At 39.3% G+C, this 21,479-nt stretch overlaps 1 protein-coding gene across 5 annotated transcripts in view; it reads right to left on the reverse strand.

Annotated features, from left to right (window-relative positions):
* Positions 1–6,526: 6,526 nt before the first annotated feature.
* Positions 6,527–21,479, reverse strand: part of C1QTNF7 (C1q and TNF related 7) — a 45,862-nt gene continuing 30,909 nt past the window's right edge. For 3 of the 5 annotated variants that reach the window (XM_031553188.2, XM_085223452.1, XM_085223451.1), the window contains 3 exons: positions 9,009–9,207; positions 8,241–8,486; positions 6,527–7,525 (listed from right to left, as the gene is read on the reverse strand). In XM_031553188.2, the coding sequence (XP_031409048.2) occupies positions 6,894–7,525; positions 8,241–8,481 (873 nt within the window). In that variant the 5' untranslated portion in view covers positions 8,482–8,486; positions 9,009–9,207 and the 3' untranslated portion in view covers positions 6,527–6,893. Of the gene's footprint in view, positions 7,526–8,240; positions 8,570–9,008; positions 9,208–21,479 lie in introns of all 5 variants that reach the window. The other 2 variants (XM_085223454.1, XM_085223453.1) reach the window with 2 other exon arrangements.

Here is a 21,479-nt window from a genome sequence, read left to right on the forward strand (position 1 = left end):
CCGTGTACAATCAGCCCCTATAACTTCTGTAAGTCTGTTCCTGCAAAGCTTTAGTAGCTGGAATCACATGAAAAGAGATGGCTGAATTGTTTCCTATTTCTGAATGCTGTTATAAAAAGTCATGGGAAGAAGTAAACAGTCACAGAAAATAAAAGATTTGTAGTATGGACATTTAGTTAAATTAAGTGGAACTATCACAGCTATAAAGAGCTGGCATGAGAATATTTTTCAAGAATGGAAATGTCAGGTTTTTGAAGGTGATATGTCCACAATTTCTGATATCTACAAAGTCTCACTGTATCTGAGCCTATGGAAGTCATCCAGTGGGTGAACCTTCACACAGGCTTTTGGCAATGATTCAGGTGAAACATCTTGTTTTGCTAATAAGCCTGTCTCCCAGCAATCTATTCTAGTCTTAGAAACAGTTGTGCAAACAGTTTAAATGATGGGCAAATATGAACGGCATTATGTAAGGAACACTAAAGTAGTACCCTAAAGGAACAGTGGGAACCTTTGCTTACCAGGATGAAAATCAACTTAAAAACATATGTCAGGATGGACATGACTCCACTCCCAGAAATAAGACAGAATTTAAGCCATATATGATTCCTGGAGGGGAGAAAAACACATTTATTTCAGTCAGTAAAAACAGGGAAGCCCAGTGTCTTTGATTGCACCGTGCAGCAGATGCAGTGCTCCAAATGAGAATGTGAGAAGCTTTGCTTTGTTAGGTGCAGCACTGTCACTGATGTTTTGCCAAGCATGGCATTTGGAGCAGACAGAACCTGTGGGAGCTTGCACAGGGAAACGATTATAAAAAGCAAAATGTTGATCTTTAGTGAAAAAAAGAGCCTTCAGGTTTTATGGCTGGGGCCTTGTTTCTGGTATTACCATCTCACCACAGCACCCTACATCTGCTACTCAGGGAGAGGCTGTGCTGGCTGCCCCAAATGAGGCAGGCCACAGGGTGATCTTGCCAAATAAGACTGCATGTTGTTGTATTATTAAAATAGAAGTTTTGGCTACTATAGGCAGCTCTGCAGTGATCTCAACTTCAGAGAGGTTACAAAGAAGGGAGAACAAACTCTGCTCAGCGTGATTATTTTAAAATGATTGCACCTCACTCCAGCATGACTGAATTCACAAATAAAATTCCTTGAAATTTGTCACACATGGAGGAAAAATCAGTGTTCACTTATCAGACCATCTGCCAGAAGATGCAGGTGGTGTGGAAAGGAGAAAAGCCTGCTGCTTTGGCAGCAGCAGCAGTGGTAGACAAGTTTTCAGATGATTAAAGAGGTTGTTTTTCAACTCAAAGTTTAAATCCCTTCCACTATCTTCCGAACCTAAGAATAATGCTTGTTTGAAAGTAAAGAACGAAAAAAGAATGCTGGTAAATGGTTTTTTTTAAATACAATTCACTCATTTCTAGAAATCTCATCTGCTGCTCGCTAAGAGTTCATTTTTGGAGCCTCTTGAGAAACACAATTATTTTGTTTTTCAATAATTCAGTCTTTCTTGTCCCTTTGTTAATGTGACAAAAGCAAGGCTATTCTTTCACAGAAACAACTTTATGAACATAGTGTTATGCTTTATATTGCAGTAAGGATTCTGACAGGCACTTTAAGTTTGAAAAGCAACAATTTTATTATTTATTTGTAATTTATTTGTAATTTGTAATTAATAATCCTTAGAAATTCTTAAGTATGTTGACTTTGGGCAAATAAATGAATTTTCTAGCCCACCTTCACACACGGTAAAACTTTCGGGAGGACAGCCAAGTTACTGCACTTGAAGCTGTCCAAGGAGGAACTGGAGCATTACTTCATGAAAGGTCTGCCAAGAGGTCACTTGCATCATTACACAGGTAGTGCTGTGTTCTTCTCATCAATCCATATCTTCTAACTGACAGATGTGTAAATTGCAGTATTAAATTACACCAGTTCTTCCACTTATATTGTTGTCTAAGAGCAGCAATCATACTTTTGCCATCTGAAAGTTGAATGCTAACCTCAGTTTATCACTTAGATACAGGTAATGTGAAGAGTCAGGTATCTCCAGCCCCTTCCTTTCTTAAAGCAGGTGTTGAATATGTTGTCGTCCAAACTGAGATTTACCCCACCTATTTCTCTGCACTGGTGACAGGAAAGGTAGCAACTAATTTAGCCTAGGCAATGATGTTTTAGAGGTTAATGTCAGAGAAGATAATTTCACACTAATGATTTGTGCTGCAAGAACAGTCTTCGTATAGGAAAAAACTTACAGCTCTTCCAGCAAGTAGTTTTTCAATCATATAAAAAAATTGCACACAGAATTGAGGGATATAAGCTAAAGGCCAAATAATCCAAAACAGTTCTGTATATGTTTGATATTAAAATATAGTTGCATAACATGTTTAATTAATTTTTTTTTGCCTTAGGAAGTAACTTTCATGAATTGATCGGATGTTTGCAACCAGCATAAAACAAAGCATCACTGAGAACACTGACATTTTCATCCAAGTGCTTGGAACTTTGTGCGCATCAGTGTGGGGACGAATCATGCCTCTGAAATTCAGAAATACTGACATAACCTCGATTTGGAGTGCTGAGTTTAGGAATGATGTGGAAAAGAACATGACCTCTGAACGCTCTGCAAGCTGAAGTATAAATGCTTTGTTCTGAAATGAATAAATTGCTTCTTGAAAGCAATGTGTTACTCACTGAGAAAGTTATACCTATTGAATGAAACAGCACCAGTGCAGCTGAGCAGGTGAAATATCATCAGCCTCTGTGATGCATTGCTTTCTCAACTCTATTTATCTTCTGTTTGCCCTCCTGTATTATTTCTTGGATAGGATTCACCACCTACTGAAATACATATATTAAATAAGCCATGCTTCCGCATAAAGCTAAAGTTCCTACTGACTAAATTGCCTGCTATATCATTACAGTTATCCTGAGTATGAAGTACATGCCAATGGATAAATTAGACTGATGACTGAAGAGTGAATATTTTGGTAAATGTGAAACTGTATTGGGTAAATAATAACCTAGCAGGTGACTCATGGAAGGTAAATAAAAATGAAGTATTATATGAACTGCACCAACTATAGAAACATACTCAGTAGGGAACACATTAAGGTGCTTTTTAGATTTTTGTATCTTTGCCATCGCCAAAATGCATAAATGCTGTTAGGCAGATTTATGAAGCTTTGAAGAATGTAGGTAATACTTTCAATCCTGATATGCATTAGTAGCTTTTTTCTCCGTATTTTGTGAGCATAGAAAAAATTCTTTAGGAGGGGTTGTATTTACTGCATCTGAAAAAATTATGGCAGCATAAATCATGTGGATATGAAAAGCAGTAGTGAGGAAAGTGAAGGTATTTATTCAAAGAAAGGGATGTAAGTTTAAAGATGAAGTTTTCAGTACGATTATAATGTTTAATTAGCTATCTAGGTTAAAAATGTTTATCAACATGTGGCTGACATCTTCTTTGTCACTCTACCACATATAAAGAAAGCTTGAGAGATTAAAAGATTGTGGGGGCTATTTTGTTTCAAACAACTTTATTTTTATTTATGTATATCTCCATACATACATCCCAGGTAAATATATGTGTTTGTTTTTTTTTTAATCTCAGGAATCTCAGGAACACTGAGATTGAAAGCTTCTGGGTGGTGTCAGGTTTGTATGAGTTCTTGAGTCCTCCTTCAGAAAGCATAAGAGATTGTGCTACAGCAAACAGTGTTTTCTTCTGGGAGTTTCTCCTGGTGATGCTATTTTTTCTCTGCTGATTGTAGAGAAAGCGAAGATGACAAGTGTAGTACAGATGCTTAACTTCATGTGCCACTATGGCACATACACTGTGTAGAAGCCTAATTAACATCAGATTTAATCCTAAAGAGATTCTTTGTTATTCTAGATCATCTTGAAAGCAACCCAATCTATCCCCTCACCTGACAGCATAAACAGTGGGGACACTTCTGCCCAAGATATTTTCACTATAAATTCAAATTTAGACAGAGGGAATATGTCTAAGGAAACATCATGTCATCAAATCTGATCTGTTTTCGAGTAAAATAGCAGTAACAACTATGATTTACTTTAGAAAAATGTTTTGAGATTCTGAAGGGCAGGGACATGTGGTACTTGTGTACATATGTTGTCCATTCATGTAATAAAAAACTTCTAGCAAGAAACCTTTAGGTATAATTCAACAGAATTACTTGTTTTTAACAGTTCATGCCAAAATATCAGACTGTTCAAGTAGCTACGTAATCCAAATGGGGAAATTTAGGGAAGCTAAAATGACTTTTCTATGATTGTACTAACATAAATTTAAAGTTATTAAGCAGAAGGAGGCAATAACTCTTGGTTTGCTTGTACTCATGATGTCATTTTCAACACAGGTATGGTTAAAATATCTCTCTTATATTTCATTCATTTTTGTATCACAGGGAAGCAGTTTGCTCTTAGTTAGAAATGCAACCAGTAACTTTTCATTTTAATGCCATATTCTTTTTCTATTCAGTGGTGAAAATTTTGTTTTGTCTGAAGATGTCCAGATTTATTATAACCATCAAATATGTTTCTGACAATCCGAAGAACATCTGTTGTGCTGTCACAAGGATGATCTATAGGAATTTTTTAATTTTGAAGATCTGAAATATCTGTAAGTTTCACCGTAATAAAATTAATTCACAACTCCTAATATAAACTTTCTGTTGAGTCAAATGTGGTAGAACTATTTCCATATTACTTTGGTAAATTAAACATGTAATGAAATATTTTCATTAGTTGGGTGTTTTTTTTCAGAATGCATATTATAGGTCTAATCCTGCCTCTGTTGAATTACGTGTCCTGCATGTTATGTGTGCATAGTGATTGTCTGTTCTGACCTGTGGAACGTCACTGCTGAGAGCTGTTATCTGTGCCTTGTATCATCAGTGTTGTCTGTGAGGAAGTGGCATAAATCATTGATGTGAAAATGATGATTGGGCAGCAGTTTGCATTCATTTTGTGCTAGACTTGCAGATGTGTAAATGATTGTACAGTACTGTGATAAACTGAATCTGTAAACATTCTCTTCCATATTTTCCACAAGAAACAGCGCATGTATAACACTAATAAATTAGATGTCAAGTTGGAAAAACATCCACTTTCATCTTCTACCACACTGTCAAAGAAAATGAGGATTTACAGGTATTGCCAGTTTGATTTGTTAGCAGAACTTTGCATCTGTTCACTGCATAAGTAACAACCGTGTACTCAAAGGCGTGTGTGCTGTTGCATAGGAAAATAAGGGATTAGATGCAGGGTGAGCAGGTTGATATTCCATATGTAATTGTAGTGCACTGAAAACTATTTGCTTAACTGCTAGAAATAACAGAGTTCTGTAAATCCGGGACTAATATAATAAAACAAGATTGTAATTTCTTGCAAAGCAAGTACGTCTCTAAACATGCAGTTATAGATGGCCAGTCTTGACCTACAAGGTGTTAAATGCTGAAGAACACACGATTCTCCTAGCCAATTTTCACAATGATTGATTACTACCATTAGTAAAATGTGCTCTTGATTTCCAGAGGGAATTTATAGTTTCTCAGCAGTGGATCTTGCCATGCCCTTGTCGGATGGAACGAAGTGACAACTACTACTAGAAATCATGCACATCACTTCTTAACCATTCCACTGACAAGAAAAATAAATTGGCCTTGTTAGGTTTACTGAGTACATTAGTAGAGTTGCAGCCTTTTTTCCCCCCAGTTTTCTAGTATGTTTTTGAAACATGAATATAAGTAGCAGCCTCATAAGTAACACTACTCGTTATGAATGATTATATCGCTATGAATACTACTCATTACTTGAATGTCCACTGATCAGACATCCAAAGCAACAGCCTACTCTTATGACCTATATGCTGACCATCCACAATGTCCCCTGTATCTTTTCCAGGTTCACTGATCTCCTGAATTCAGTCTTCCATCTCATGTGTGACCTAAAGTTATTTTATTGCATTTGGCCATCTTAGAGCACAAGTAATTCTGCTTAAGTGATGCAACTCAATTTGTTCTATGTAATTTATTTTCCTTACTGTTACTGTTCCATCAGTTTTTTGGCATTTTTTTTTTTTTTTTTTTTCCAGCAGAAGCTTTATATTTTCTTCCACATTTTTGAAAAAGATATTAAATAACATTGCAATAATAGCAAACCCACTTACACTGAAAATAACAAGCAGAATACTGAATTGCTATCTACATGTTTTTAGCTCAGTTGACTTTTAATTATTTTGTATGTTTAATATCTTTATTCTGTTCTTTCTGGACTGCAATTAGGCTGACCTCAGCTGGTAGAAATTTTCATGAAATATTAGGAGGTTAACTGCTCACAAATATCTTTTGTTGGTGTAAATATCAGATGAGAACATGCTTCTGACCTGTCCAGCACACATCTCTATTTTATTCCTTTCTTAAAAAAAAAAAAGTTTTCTTTGTTTTTAATATATTACCTGTCTCATAATAACCAAGGACAATATTGCTATCAATTGTTCATTTTTTCTTTAATACCGTATACAAAATATCAATTCTACTTTGTAACTTAATATATTTTATATAAAATCCAATGTACAGTATCTTAAATTTGTTTAAATAGTATCGTAAACATAACTTCCGTGAAGAGTCTGTCCTGGAGCGATGCAGTCTTTTGTTAATTATAGTTCCTTTTGATATCCCTGTTGTTCAGTAAAGAATCCAGCTTTGATTCTAGGAATCTCCATCTGAACTCAGATTTGGTTCCTGTCAAAGCAAAAATAAATTCCCAGGTTATTCATTTTCCACTTTGTGTCCCACACACGGCTGGATAAAGTCATGTGCTGGCTTGTCGTTTGGCTGTGATTTGACATTATCTGCTTCAGAGCTCATCTTCGTCTGACAAAGCATCAAGATAATCTGTATCAACATATAAGAGAAATCCAGAAAACAAGCTGTCTGCCCATGTTGGGTCTGAAAAGAGACCATTTTGGTCAGCGTAGAAGATCTCAAGCCATACTTCATCTTCTGGCTGAAGGTAGATCACAGTGGATCCAGAAGCTACGTCGTGGTTTCCTGTGTTTGCATCAAATGTCTTTATGCGGTACTTCCCGTTGTGAACCAGCCCAATTGCAAGGTGCTTATTTGCCAAAGTGATGTCATAAGAAAAATAATAAATCCCTGGGATGGCACAAATAAACTTCCCTGTGGAAGGGTTGTAATGTTCACCCTCGTTGAAGAGGACTTTATTGAATACAATTGGTAGTCTTTCCTCAGGGTAGCTGGTGGTGATGCCAACAGAAAAGGCAGATTTCAGCACTATCTTCCCACACTTACAGATGCCTGGTGCACCTGGCTCTCCTCGGTCTCCTTTATCTCCCTTAGGTCCAGGTGGTCCAGCTGGACCTACTTCACCCTTGGCACCAATCAGTCCTCCTGGTCCTTTTTTCCCAGACTGACCTTGGTCTCCTTTCTCTCCGGTTGGTCCTAATGGCCCAGTTTTTCCTCTTAAACCTTCAAAAACATTTTAAGTTAGTTAATCATTTCAATTATCATCTCAGTAAATGATTGCGTAGGCTGCTGGGTATATCTGAACAGACAAGAAAAGCAAGGTCAGAATTTCAGAATACTTCAAAAATACTTTCAAAATCTTCTAAATAAGCTTGTGAAAAGAATAGCAAGTTGAAACAGAGCAGTGGACTACACAGCCTGCGAGTCCTTTGTTTTATATTCCTAGTTTTCTTCATACGCCTTGGTTAAATACTGAAGAACTATATATCCATTGCAGACAGAGGCATGGGTACTGCTGGTGTAGAGGACAGCAGTGTGGTTATCCATATAGTGATGCCAATGCACTAAATATTACTTACTATTTCAGTGGTTTTATTCTGTACCTACAAACTTGTTAATCTTTGATTCCTGGCTAACAGCACAAATGAGACTAATTGTTTGACACCAGTGCTGCCACATATACCTTTGCAATGTCCCCTTTTTGTTTAGCATCTGTGCACAGAAAGACTGTGCAATTACATTTATTTGCACATGTTAGACTATATGCATATTAGACATATCTAAAATATATCTGGATATTTTCTTTCTCTCACTACATGCATCACACTAAACCCACACAAGCACATATGCACACATGTTCATCATATGTATACGTGTAATAGTAATGATGAAAGCTCTTATTTTGATGCACTACTATGTTGACACAAATATTCAATACCTGCGCTCCCCTTTTCACCTTTTTCTCCTTTTCTCCCATCTCTACCATCTCTTCCTGGAAGACCAATGCGTCCATGTGGCCCTGGGGCTCCGTTAGCTCCAGGGGGGCCCACGGGACCTGGCAACCCAGGGATACTGCAGATGTATCTGGTATGGTAGTTCTCTCCTTTGAACTGGTTTTGAAGAGGTTGTTCACTGGTGTAGATGGCAAAACTTGTAATGTACAGCAACACAAACATCATTGAATCTGGAAAAAGTGCACATGGAGAAGTCTTTATGTATATGATGATACTCTGATTCCATTCAGATGGCCAGTGGGAGCAGCATTTTCTAGTGGGGAAAAAGCATGCACCTTTACTTCATTTTGAAGCCCTTATCCTTGCAAATGAATCTAAATCCTGACTAACCGTAGCAGGAACTTGCCAAGTTTGGAGAAGGGACACCAGTAAGAGAACTACAGCTTCGTTGCTTGGTTGCACACTCTGGTGACCACAGCACCATTACTTCACTGTAATGGGCCAGATGGGAGCAGACCACTGTCCTATGGCTCTGGTACTAACAGGGCTTTCTTTTTAAGCTTGGGCTGGACTGACATGTGAAATGAGCTACATCACAATATCTTGCAGGAAAATTCATTAAAGTATTATATTTTGTGGTTGGATGTTTTCATGAACAATTCAATAAATTGGATTTCTCTGTTGCATAATGTATACTGGGGGGTTAAAGAAAAAAATAGCACAAACAGAAATGTGTTGAAGAGTTGCACTACCTGATATACAAAGGTGCTCAAAGCTAGCGTTGCATTAGCTGAGATTCAGTCATGAGTCAGGTGAGATATTGTGAGTCGAGTTGTTTCTTCTAATTCACTTGCTGGACTCTCAGAGCATGTCTGTGGGGGGTTTTGTTGGAACTGTCCATTCCTTCAGAGCCGGCTTACAGCATAGAAAAAAACTGAAGTCCACTGGTTTCTGTGGGGAGAAAGAGAAGAAATGGGTCAAGGATTCAAAAAAAAATCTGTGAAATACCATAACATTTTTTTTAGAGTGAAAATCAGGTTCATTATCAAACTCATAATTATATTACAAAATGAATCAATATAGAGATCCTTTTCATTCCCTACTCTATGACTGGCTTTGCTGATTAACTTGAAAACCCAAACTGACATATTTACCTAAAGTTCATGTTATCTCCATGGCCACGCTGTGATATATGGCATGACCAAAACTATTCAGCAGGGAAAAAGACCAGCACTTCCACATCCACACTCTTTACTAAGAGTAGAAAATGAGAGACTGCATCTCGATATTGATGCAATGAAGAAAAAAGAATGAAAAGATTATTGAAGAGAAGTAAGCGGTGCTCCAAAATTATCTTCAGTGATTTATATTCTGCTATTCATATTAAACATCTTATATCAAATTGGCAGAAACCAAACTATTAATTTTGCTGTCATTTGATAAATGCTTACAGTGCATGCAGGCACAACAGCTTCCAAGAGTGAATTAACATATGAATGTGCAGCATTAGAAGAAAACAGCAAATGATGACTCCAAGGCAGTAGTTAACTATAAGCACAAACTTTACAGCAATGTTTGCTTTGATATACTACTGGGTGTACCCAAATAAAGCTCATGGATTTTCATGGGACTTAAATCAGGGACAGCAAAGCTGTCTGCAGAGAGGAACAGTTTAATCATGTGGCCAGGAAGGAGAAGCTTGGTGGGAACTGAAGCCCAAGACTGCCTATGCATGTTACACAGAGCTGACGGATGAGAAGCAGACATGACCTAAGGACCAAGAATGGGAACAAAAACTACCCTTTGCCAGATCAAAGCCTGAATCAGTAGGCTAGATGTTCCCACACTGTGTTGTGCATCAGCCAAGCAGAAACAATTTCCACAACTGCTGGTTTTGCCTGTCCAAGATCTTTGACAAAACACAACAAGAGCTGTCACACAGTTGCTCCTGTCATCGGCTGGCCAGTAACCTACTGATGTGTGAAGCTGTCTCCAGTTCCCATATCTCTCCTGCTGTTCTTCTCATGTGCCTATGGGAAATAAATTAGCCTGAGACATATGTTCCTGCTAAGGCTCTGGGAAAAAATCATTAGGGGAAGGCAGGGAGAACAGGGTTGTTGGGATGTGCCTTAGAGGGACATTGTGGTCTGAGAGTGAGTTTGGCCAGGGAAAGGCACACAGGTGTTGGAAAAGAACAGGAAAACTTTTCAGTGTGGATGGAGGTTCTTAAGGAAAGATAGGGCTGTGAACCAAAATAGTGGGATTGTAGGAAGGGTAATAGAGATGAGATTAGGAGAAAATGGTAATAAGGTTCAGATGATTATGTTCAAAGTCCAAAATTTAGGCTTAGGGGAAATACAGAAGGCTAATTCCAACAGTGGTCCCCAAACAAATGACCTTTGGGAAGACATGTGTTAGGCCACAGAATCAGGACCAGTTTTGGCCTTGACTTCTGGCTCTTATATTTCTGCACACATAACGATCCTGTTTTAAAAGGAGGAGTGAAAGATGCGTCTCTACTTTATTGCAGCAGCCTCTTGGGAAGTGTGAATCAGCTCAGACCAAGAGAGGATGTACACCATTGAACCCACGCCTCCTGTTTCCTGGGCGTTGCTTTAAAAAATAAACTGTCTGAAGGTGAACAATAACTTACTGCCATGCTTTTGAAATTTCAGGCTGAATGAGGAGGCTGAAACCAGAATTTTCAGTTCACCAAGACTCACAGAGCTAGAAAGTAGAGTAAGACTTCCCAGATTCTTTTTTCAGGAGTCACCTATATTCCAGTGCAATACTTGATCACATAGAGTTAAATGTTAGGCAGAAAGTGAGTCACAAATTAGACTTTCTTCTTTTTTTCTAGTTGTCCTTTTCAAAAACGTACACTTTTGTCTGTAAGTTGGAATAGGAAACAATGTCATTTATATGTGCCAAATAATGTTTCTTCAAGGAAAAACAACACTTGAGAAGTTCACTTTTTTATCCAAATAGCAAAAATCAGAACAAGCAGATGTTATTCATGTTAACAACAATTACAATTATCTTCACTGAAGCCAGCACCAAAGATAATAAAGAGAATGATATGAACAAAGGATTAGAATGTTCTTCCAAGTTTAGAAAGTGGGTTTTTAATAGGTACCAAATCAGAGCATGAACGCATGCCAAAGCTTTCACTGGAAGACTATAGACACGCTCACCGCTTCTAATGTGAGGTGCCTTCTAGAGCAGCTTTTCTAAGCGAGGGTGGCACATGCAGTTGTTTCATCACCTTTTATATTGCACAAGTAGCAGAGTCATTGCCATTGTGCATGAACATGAAAGATCATCTGATTCTTTCAATGTCAGAAAAGTATTCTAAAAGTTATTCTGATATGTTGTTGCAGATCTGCTGACATGACAGATCTACCATGAAAAGATATTCCACGTATTACATTCCTATTGAAGCTACATGCTGGACTGAGGATCTGTATCCTCAAGTTTCTAGGAAAACTCAATGCATTACCAATACACTCAGATTGTACTCATTAACATTTTTTTTAAGTTTAAGAATTAAGGAATTGTAGCAAATTCCCAGTCTTGAGACTTCTTGCTATATGATCTAATCTTCCTCCCTTATCCAGCTATGCACATCGTAATTTTTAAATTTACTAATTGGCATTGTTCTGAAACAATCATAAGAGATTTCTCATCAATCTTTTATAAATAAAAACTGGGTCAAAAGCCAGTGATTATTAGTCACAAGCTATCTTGGCTGTATTCTTACGTTTATGTTTCCTTGCTAGCTTTGAGTTCACTTCCAGGACAAGTACACAGGCATCTGAGTAGGATGGAAAGATATATTTAACTTCCTTGTACAAAAAGGTGTAGATGAAAAATATTAACACTCTTGGTCCTTTCTTGTCAGCAAAATTCACAATGGCTTAGTAGTGCAGAACGCAGCAGTCAGTGCATCTGTGCCTCTCACATAGCAGAGGCTCTTAAGACCTCACATCACTAACTTGCACCCCTGTTGTGGGGTGTACACATCAAGTCCACAGCTGGCCATTGCCACACTCTGTGGGTTAGCTATACAGCCATCAATCTTCACATAGTTTTATGTTGTCTTTGTTTCCCTTAAGAGAGGGAGAGTGACCTGAAACTTTTTGAGCTGTCTGAACTTGTGATTGCTAGTCCCAGAATGACTGATGGTGCCCAGAGGGATCAGCCAGTGGAAAAGAACATTAGCTAAATATTTCTGAGAAAACAATCCATAAAGGGCCTTATTAGCAGTGCTGACATTTAATGGTCTGATTTGCTTCAGTGTGCACTCAGTCATGTTTAAACAGTCTTCCTCATAACTATGTTGAATGTGGTCAGATTCTTCAACCATGTCTTAATGCCTTCACAAAAAATAAAGAGCTTATAGTCGATCCCAGAAGTTCAATTTGTTTGATTTTCAAAATATCAGAGCAGTGGGATTCATTTTATTCCTCAGTCTCTCACTTGAAATCCATCCATTCTTATTATTTACAAGGTTATTTTTACTAAAAATGCCCTAGAATATGATAAAGGCATTTGTCAGTGAGATAGACTGCCTCACGCGGGGAGAATTTTCATATGAGGACTGATACGAAGTGTACCAGAAAATGCAAAGAAGTAAATAAAATCTGACAGAAGTTGTCTTGACTGACAGCTGAGAAGTTAAGTCAGTTGCTTTTGGTCTGCAACTGTGACTCCTGTCACAGTTCTGGGGAACTACAGGCCTGTCAGCCTGACATCAGTGCCAGGTAAGGTTATGGAACAGATCATCTTGAGAGAGATCACATGGCATGTACAAGACAACTGGGGGATCAGGCCCAGCCAGCATGGGTTCATGAAAGGCAGGTCCTGCTTGACCAACCCGATCTCCTTCTATGATTGAGTGGATGAGGGAATGGGGGATGCCTGGTGGATGAGGGAAATGGTGTTGATTTAGTCTACTTAGACTTCAGCAAAGCCTTTGACACTGTCTCCATCAGTATTCTCCTAGAGAAGCTGGCAGCCCATGGCTTGGATGGGTACACTCCTTTCTGGGTTAACAACTGGATAAATGTCCATGCTCAGAGAGTGGTGGTGAATGGAGTTAAATCCAGCTGGCAACTTGACATGAGTGGTGTTCCCCAGGAGTCGGTATTGGGGCCTGTCCTGTTCATTGTCTTTACAGATGTCCTAGTTGAGGAGATTGAGTTCACTCTCAGTAAGTTTGCAGATGACAGCAAGTTGGGAGGAATTGTTGATCTGCTTGGGGATAGGAAAGTCCTGCAGAGAGATCTGGAAAGGCTGGATCTCCAGGCTGAGGCCAATGGGATGAAGTTCAGTAAAATCAAATGCTGGGTCCTGCACTTTGGCCATGCTACAGGCTTGGGGCAGAGTGTCTGGAATCACAGAATCACAGAATCATAGGGGTTGGAAGGGACCTCCAGAGATCATCGAGTCCAACCCTCCTGCCAAAGCACGTTCCCTACACCAGGTCTTACAAGTAGGTGTCCAGGCAGGTCTTGAATATCTCCAGAGAAGGAGACTCCACAACCTCCCTGGGCAGCCTGTTCCAGTGCTCCGTCACCCTCTTGCGCACATTTGTGCGGAACTTCCTATGCTGTACTTTCTGGCCATTAAGACTGGAAGACTGTATGGAAGAAATAGACTTTGGGATGCTGGTCGATGCTTGGCAAAACATGACCTAGCAGTCCAGATTGCCAGGAAGGCCAATGACGTCCTGGCTTGCATCTGAAATAGTGTTGCCAGCAGGAGCAGAGAAGTGATCATCCTTCTGTACTGAGCACTGGCAAGGCCACATCTCAAGTAGTCTGTTCAGTTTTGGACCCCTCATTACAAGAAAGACATCAAGTTTCATTGTCTTGCTCAGGAATACCAAAGGGAGAACTTCCAAATGGAACTTCATTAAGTGCAACTTAAGGGAGAGGTGATGGTTGTGAAGTTGAATCTCACAAAAGTGTAGGTCTCAGGAGACTGTGTCTCACCTACAGAAATGATAGATGCATTTTCAAGCATGTAAAAGCTTGAAACTTAATGTAAATCAATGAGGCTCAACCTTCTGAGAAATGAATGCATTTTGAAAACAGCACCAGGGCACTGAAGCCTTATATGCTTTTCAGAATGCCCCACCACAAGCTGAGTGACATCTTCAAACACAGAACCATGTTAGCAGGTGTCCCCAACCTCTGGGATTGCCAGGCTGTCCCACTGCATGCACCCCAGAGGTCCCATCCATGCCAGTGCTCTTACATGGGATTTGTCAACAACAAGATAAAAATCTGGCCTCAAGATCAGCAGTTTCCTGACAATTAGTGGCTGTTCAGAGAAAATCCTGGTCTCATGGAGTGATTCTACCCCAAACTGATTACTTCAACAGTATTACTCCTACATTTACACTGGAATAGAGAAAGGAGAATTTGGCTTGTTTTATCCATTTTTGTGTTTGTTGTAGTTAATGTCAGATTCCAGAGATAGGAGCCAGGAAGAATGAAAAATAGAATGAAATTTATGTAATGTCTGCTTTTGGGTAATAGCACATTTTAATTATACTTCTGCCTGATTAAATCAAATCTGTAAATAACAACTTGATTTTCAATGAGATTAACCTCTGTCTGTGAGACAAAAGGACATGCATGTTAGAAAGACAGCTCCAAACAGTCTGGAGCACTGAAATAAGATAAAATTTAAGTTCTATATTATACTGTAATTCATTGAAAGAAAGACTTATATTTATGTAGAAGACAGAATAATGTTTCATGGCCCCCATCATGCCTCTCAGAAATGCCAACTCCAACCAAGCTGACCCTCTGCCAGCCCAGCTTATATACCCAGAAGGCAGCCGCACAGTTCCTGTGTTTCTAGTTTATGGGCTTGATTTTCTGCAGCTCCACATTTTGTGTAGGTGTATGCATCAGGCAAGAGCTGGCTGCTCCCTGAATCTGGGCATGGCATGGGCTCCTATGGGGTGCAGAGCAGGATCTTGCCTATCCCACAAACCCAGCAGGAAGCGGGACAGTGGCGCCCCCAGCTCTGGGCACTAGGAACATCTATGGGATGGGCTGAGGCCAAGCTGAGGCGAGATTCAGCTGGACTGGAGTGGGGTCCTATGCTTTGGCAGGGTGGGAACAACCCATCCCACTAATGCCCTCATGACTCTAGCAGTTGATACTGATGATCCTGATTATGATCCTGATCTGGCAGCTTGCGTCCACTGTACACATATGGAAATAACAATTTTCAGCATGAGGCTTACAAAGATCTATTTAATTCCATTTGGATTCCTACTCCTCTCTTCCAGCTGTGGCATTCACTGAGCTGCAGGAGCAACTTTTGCTCTTCAACATTTGCTCTCTTTCAGCCTCCTGATGAGAACCATTTCTGTGGTTGAATGTTTGGATTTGCAGAATCTCAGTCTTAATTCTGTTTTTAAAATGTACAAACTTCTCTGGGTTGTGAAGATGTAATGCCAAACTTCTTGACATGAAGAAATGTTCGGATTGTTTTTAGAATACATTGAAAAAGCCAAAATCTATTACAGCAGCTTTTTGCTTATTGAATTTCTAACACCAGCTAATCTTTTCCCTTTGTATTTCTGACTTGGGCATTTCAAGCAGACAGCTCCAAATCTCTATATAGAAATCTTATGAAGAAAAAAAAAATGTATTGTTTCGTTTATATGTTTTTATGTTGTGCCCAGATCTTGGAAGGGACAAACTCATGCTGTTGTGTAAGCATGAGTCTATTAATCTCTTCTGACAACTTACTATAACCTACTACATATACTAATTACAATATATTCTAAGAAGTCTTTAAGAAGAGTTTAACATGTATAAGATACTGAAAAGATGGGGCAAAGTGAAAAGAGAAAAAAGGGAAGGGAAGGGAAGGGAAGGGAAGGGAAGGGAAGGGAAGGGAAGGGAAGGGAAGGGAAGGGAAGGGAAGGGAGGGAAGGGAAGGGAAGGGAAGGGAAGGGAAGGGAAGGGAAGGGAAGGGAAGGGAAGGGAAGGGAAGGGAAGGGAAGGGAGTTTTGTTTGATATATTCACTTAGAAGAATGAGAGTTTTACTGTGATATGGTAACTTCAATTTGACATATGTGATCATTTGTCAACCTGATTTAGTACTGGTAAATAAATAGTGAAATAAAATGCCAATCCTTATTATTAAAGGTGTTTCATCAGTTTCACAGAGAGGAAAAAAGAAAACAAAGCACATTCTTTCATCACCTGAACATCTATTCTGTGGCAATTATTTAGTTCTATGTGCTTCTGTTTTTTCATCAGTAAAACAACAACATCAATAATAACAGAGATAGTATTGTTCTGCTGATGTAAAATCTGGTTATTTCAAAAGCACTTTTCAGATTCTGGTTTTTCTAAGTAGCTGGGACCACCATTTTGTATTTCAAATCAATTATCTCATGGGAGATTAAAATGGATGAAGTCAGCATAAATCTTGCAGTTTCTTCAGTGCTGGGTGGATGAGGCCTAGGATCTGACAGTCAATTTTGTCTTCACATCAGAGCATCAGCCATACCCCTGCTTGCCACTGGGAACAAAATTCAGGCTTCATGTAGCTGGGCACAGCATCTCTGAAACCAGGTGCCTCGTATTTATAAATGGCCTTGAAGGTGTGCTCTCTCTTAAGTTCCTGCAGCATAAATCTTCCTGCTTTTTGTCATACATCCTATCTGCTTGTTTCCCTGGCCCTCCAAGGGAATAGCATGAAGAAGGAGATGCTGCCAGTTGGCTTGACACTTGGTAGTAGGAAGGGAATCTTTGCCTGCTGAGGGTGGGCTTTGCCTTGACTTTGCTCTGCATGTGCGTGGCTCTCCACAGTGACCTTCGCAGGGTCTACTCAGGACATAAGTCAGCATTTCTGGGTGGCCAGAAAGTCGTAGAGAGACAACAAATTTCATTTCATTTTCACTTAAATTTGGCCTGATCTCAGCCTGCCAAAGGTGTTCTAATTGTCACTTAGCTTTTCTTTAAGGTTCCGGAGCATGGTGGTTGCATTTAATGTCAAATCTATTTACTAAAGGTTTTTTTTTTCTATTTGACTTTGACTGATGGAGTTAATTTTCTTTAACGCAGATCTATTCTCTGATATCCTCAGTTGATCTACTTAGATTTGTTTCTAGCTGATAAACAGCAGTAAGCTGGCATGTAATAAACTGTTTTGTTCTTTTTATCTTTGTGATAGATATCTTCATTGGGCATTACGTAAAGTGCTATTTTAGTATTTGTGATTTTGTTTATGGCTTACAATACACATTATATCTTGAACAGGATAATTGCAGCTGAGAAGTCTCTTGTATTCAAACATCATGTCTTTCCTGCTTAGAATTTCCATTTTCTTTCTGTGAGATGCTGTGACGTGTTGTGAGGCTTCTGGTTTTCCTTACTCTTTGGGAGAGTTTAAATGTACATATGTATATATGTGTGTACACATACACTATAAAGTTTAAAAAAAGATTTATGAACTTATCAGCTTATGGTGGAAAATGTGGAAACACAATTTGGAGACAATTTTATTGATGCATCTTCTATCCTGAAATTTTATTTATTCCACTTGCTTTATTAATGCATGAAAGTAGGTCTCTGCAGAAGTTCATTAGCCTCTGCTGTTCTCCATAAAATTAATTGCTATCCCAGTTTGTTCTCTTGGGGCAATTATGAAGTCATCCATAACAGACATTTCATTATGTCTCTTTTTTTGGATTAATGTTACATCTGAATGACTCTGCTAAATATGATCAAAAGCCCTTCTAGCCCAGTGCCTTTGCTCCCTGGCAGCCCTGCAGCAGGCTCTTGTGCTCCTTCCTGAGGATGTGGGAAGCATATGGTGATCCTTGCCCAGGGGCTGTCTTCCTACTTCTGGTATGCAGCTAAGGTCTTGTGAACTGGAGATATTTTCTGAATCTTTGCTTTCTGTCAGCCTTGCTGGACTCTTTATCCATAAACCTGCAACCAGTTTAAATTCTGGCTTTCCGTATCAATAAATTTGTTTGTTTAATTACACACAGAACACATTTGTCTCCTTTCAAGCTTTTTGTCTTCCATAGATCTTTTAAAATGATAATCTCATTGGATCCCTGTATTTTTTGCATTGTAACAGGCAGTGGCAGTAACAGGCCTACTCTTTAATATGTTATCTTCCTCAGAAAAGCAGTAATGTTAGACTCCTTGTGGTTGGCACAAATATTTCTGTTGAATAACTTGAATTTGCAATTAAGGATTGTATCAATTATGTGGTCAGATGAATTGTCAGAATAATCTGTTCTTTTCCTCTGGTGTATTAATATTAGTAATCGAGATTTTGAAAGATGTGAAGTCCAGCAGGTGTAGCACCTTCACCGTTTCATACCATGTCCTTGGATCAGTGCAGACTCCTTGTATCTAGCAAAGATGCAGAAGTGCAGCTGCAAAAATGCAGCTGCCAGAGACTGTTATTTTCTATCTGCCAAAGATGTGCATCATGGGACAGATGTCCCTGCTGCAGTGATTGGCATTCTGCAGTACTTAAATCTAAGAAAAGTAGTAAAACCCAAATATAATGTTTTCCAGGAGACATACGTGGCCCTTATAGAAAAGAACAACACCAGTTTGAATCCCTTAAAGCTGTGTAAACTATCATGTGTTTGCTAAAATGGCTGTAAGGATAATTCTGAGGATACTCTGTAAAATATTGCTTTTGTTGGCATATTTCTAACAAAATAATTATGGTTTCTTAATACAGATGTATGTCATTGCTATTCAAAATGAAGTTCGCTTATTTTAATGTTTTAATCACAGAATGTAAAATTATGCCAGTCCTTGCTTTGCTTTTTGAAAGTGTCTTGCTGGAAGCAGTGGTGTTACTGATGACAACATGTCCTCACAGACACAGCACTGGATGGTTATGGGTGATGACATTCACCATCCCTGTCAGGGTTGCCCTTCTCATCCTCCTCCTGTGTCCTATCTCCTTGTTGGGCTCCTGAGCTTTGCTGAGCAGCTCTCCTCTCTGCTCTTGGAGCATCAGGAGCAAAGATCACAATCCATCCTGTTCCCAGAAGACATATGGTAGAAAAACCCATTTTCCCCTTGTCCCCAGTCTATTGGGATATAGAATGCTCTAGCTTTTCTCACCAACAGCCAGACAGTGAGGATGAAGGTGAGAATGAAGGAGAGATGCATCACCATGCAGCAGCTGTGAGGGCTGTACTGGTGTGACTTTGGACGTCCCTCCAGATTGCCTCTGGGTCCTCATGGGACAGAGAGAAAAGGGCAGTGATCCACAGAGCAGCAGAAAGATGTTGGCGGGCTGACTGCCCGTGTCAGTGAAAAGTCCATCCTGGGTGATGCTACTGATGCTACAGCTGAGCAAGCTGAAAGAGAAAAGTCCTTAAATGGAAATCTCAGATGTGGAATTCTTTTTCCTGCCAGAAATATAGCTAGTAGTGAATATTCACACTGTGATGAGCCTAGATATCACAGTCCTTTCTCTCTCTTTGAGTCTGTCTTCAGCCCAGAATAGGGATGCAGCATGCCAACATTTACAGAGGATGAATATGTTGGAAAACCACATTGTGCACAGTATAGCCCCAAGCCCCAACGTGCTGGCTCTGCCCTCTCCTCATCTGTGGACTTTTACAGACTAATCCTGTCTTGCAGACCATGAAAATGGAGATTCTGTGCAGGTGGTACCACTTGTGCAGAAGTAATCACAGACAAAACAAGTTCCTCTCCAGAGGCCCTCAACTGCAGAGAGGGCAATAATGACTCACAGCATGTTAGCAAAAGTAGTGGTTTTGGCAAAAACAAGAATCCCATTAAGTAAAGAGATTGTTCTGCTTTGGAGTTTCATCAGTGTTTTTTTTTTGCTTTTTTTTTTTTGTTTGTTTGTTTTGTTGTTGTTGTTGTTGTTGTTGTTTTAATATATTCTTTTTCTCTCCAAACTTTCCTAGTTTTGCCTTGTTGGTGAATGCCACACAGAAAACAAGGGAGCCTGGAGGTGAAAATCTCTGATAGTGGAGCTGGATGGACAGCCAAAACCTGCTCTTTGCAGCAGGTGCAAAGCAATGATGCCTCTGCCATTTCAAAGCAACAAATGGCATAGCTTCTGGGTTTTGTGCACCTTTATTAAACAGAGGTAGCCAGAGAACAGAGCCAGAGGTTGATACCAGGTACCAGAACTTTTTCATAAAGACAACCAATATTTTTTGAAGTGCATCTGTCAAAGATGCTGTTATTAGATAAAGCAGCTTCAGCTACCAGAAGGTTCTAAAGGTCACAGTCTTCCCTCATTCTTTTGATTTACTTTCACCACAGGCAAAAACTTGTAGACCTTTGACTCTTGTTTACAAATAGACACTCTGGATAACATTAGCAAACATAAACAAGACTTTCCCTGCAAATCCTATCTCAAATACAGACTTTTAAGGACCATTTTTATCTCTACCATCTGTAACTAGTTAAAATTCCAATTGTTTTTGTTAAAATGAATTTCAGTAGTGGGTAGTAAGCATGAGGTGAAATGAAAGCAATTGAAATTCTGAGGTGTTTTTTTTATTAAAGGTTTAGAAAAAACCTGTTAGAGACCTGCAGCTTCCAAATGATGGTGCTCTCAGTTGTCAAAATGATTTTTTCTCATTTAATCTGTATGATACGCTTTTCTAACATTTATACATAAACTTCCTTGGTCTGTCTTCAAATAATGATCAGCCTCTCCTATGGGCTCTTTAGCCCATCTGACTGTGTATTAAAATGGCACACTTTGTGGTCCAGTAGTAAGAGTCAGCTGGGTAAGGGAGGGAAGCATTCCCACATGGTAAGTAACTGACCAGGGCATAATGCAGTATAAACCATTTCTACACTCAGTGAGTCCACTAAATCAGCTGTTCCAGCTATGACATGGATCTTCACATTGCTATGGTGAGATGGTCCATCTGCTTGTAACCACTGTACCCAGGAGACCTCAGTGGACAGCACCTTCTTAAAGAACCTCATCGGGATTCCCCCAAATTTTTAATCATAAGGATGCCTTTCTGGAGTGGTTGATACATCCTTATTTCCTTCTGGCCACTTTGCAACATGGGCAGGTGATAAGAATTTTCATCCACTGTTGTTTGCTAGGTGAACGGGAGCCAAAGCGCTAAGAGTATCCAGATGGGTGCTTGCATTGGTCTAATTAAATCAGTTTTGAAACATATCTTTAGGCTGTGGGCAGATGT

The sequence above is a fragment of the Meleagris gallopavo genome, chromosome 4 (assembly GCF_905368555.1).
Source record: "Meleagris gallopavo chromosome 4, MGAL_WU_HG_1.1, whole genome shotgun sequence".
NCBI lineage: Eukaryota > Metazoa > Chordata > Aves > Galliformes > Phasianidae > Meleagris > Meleagris gallopavo.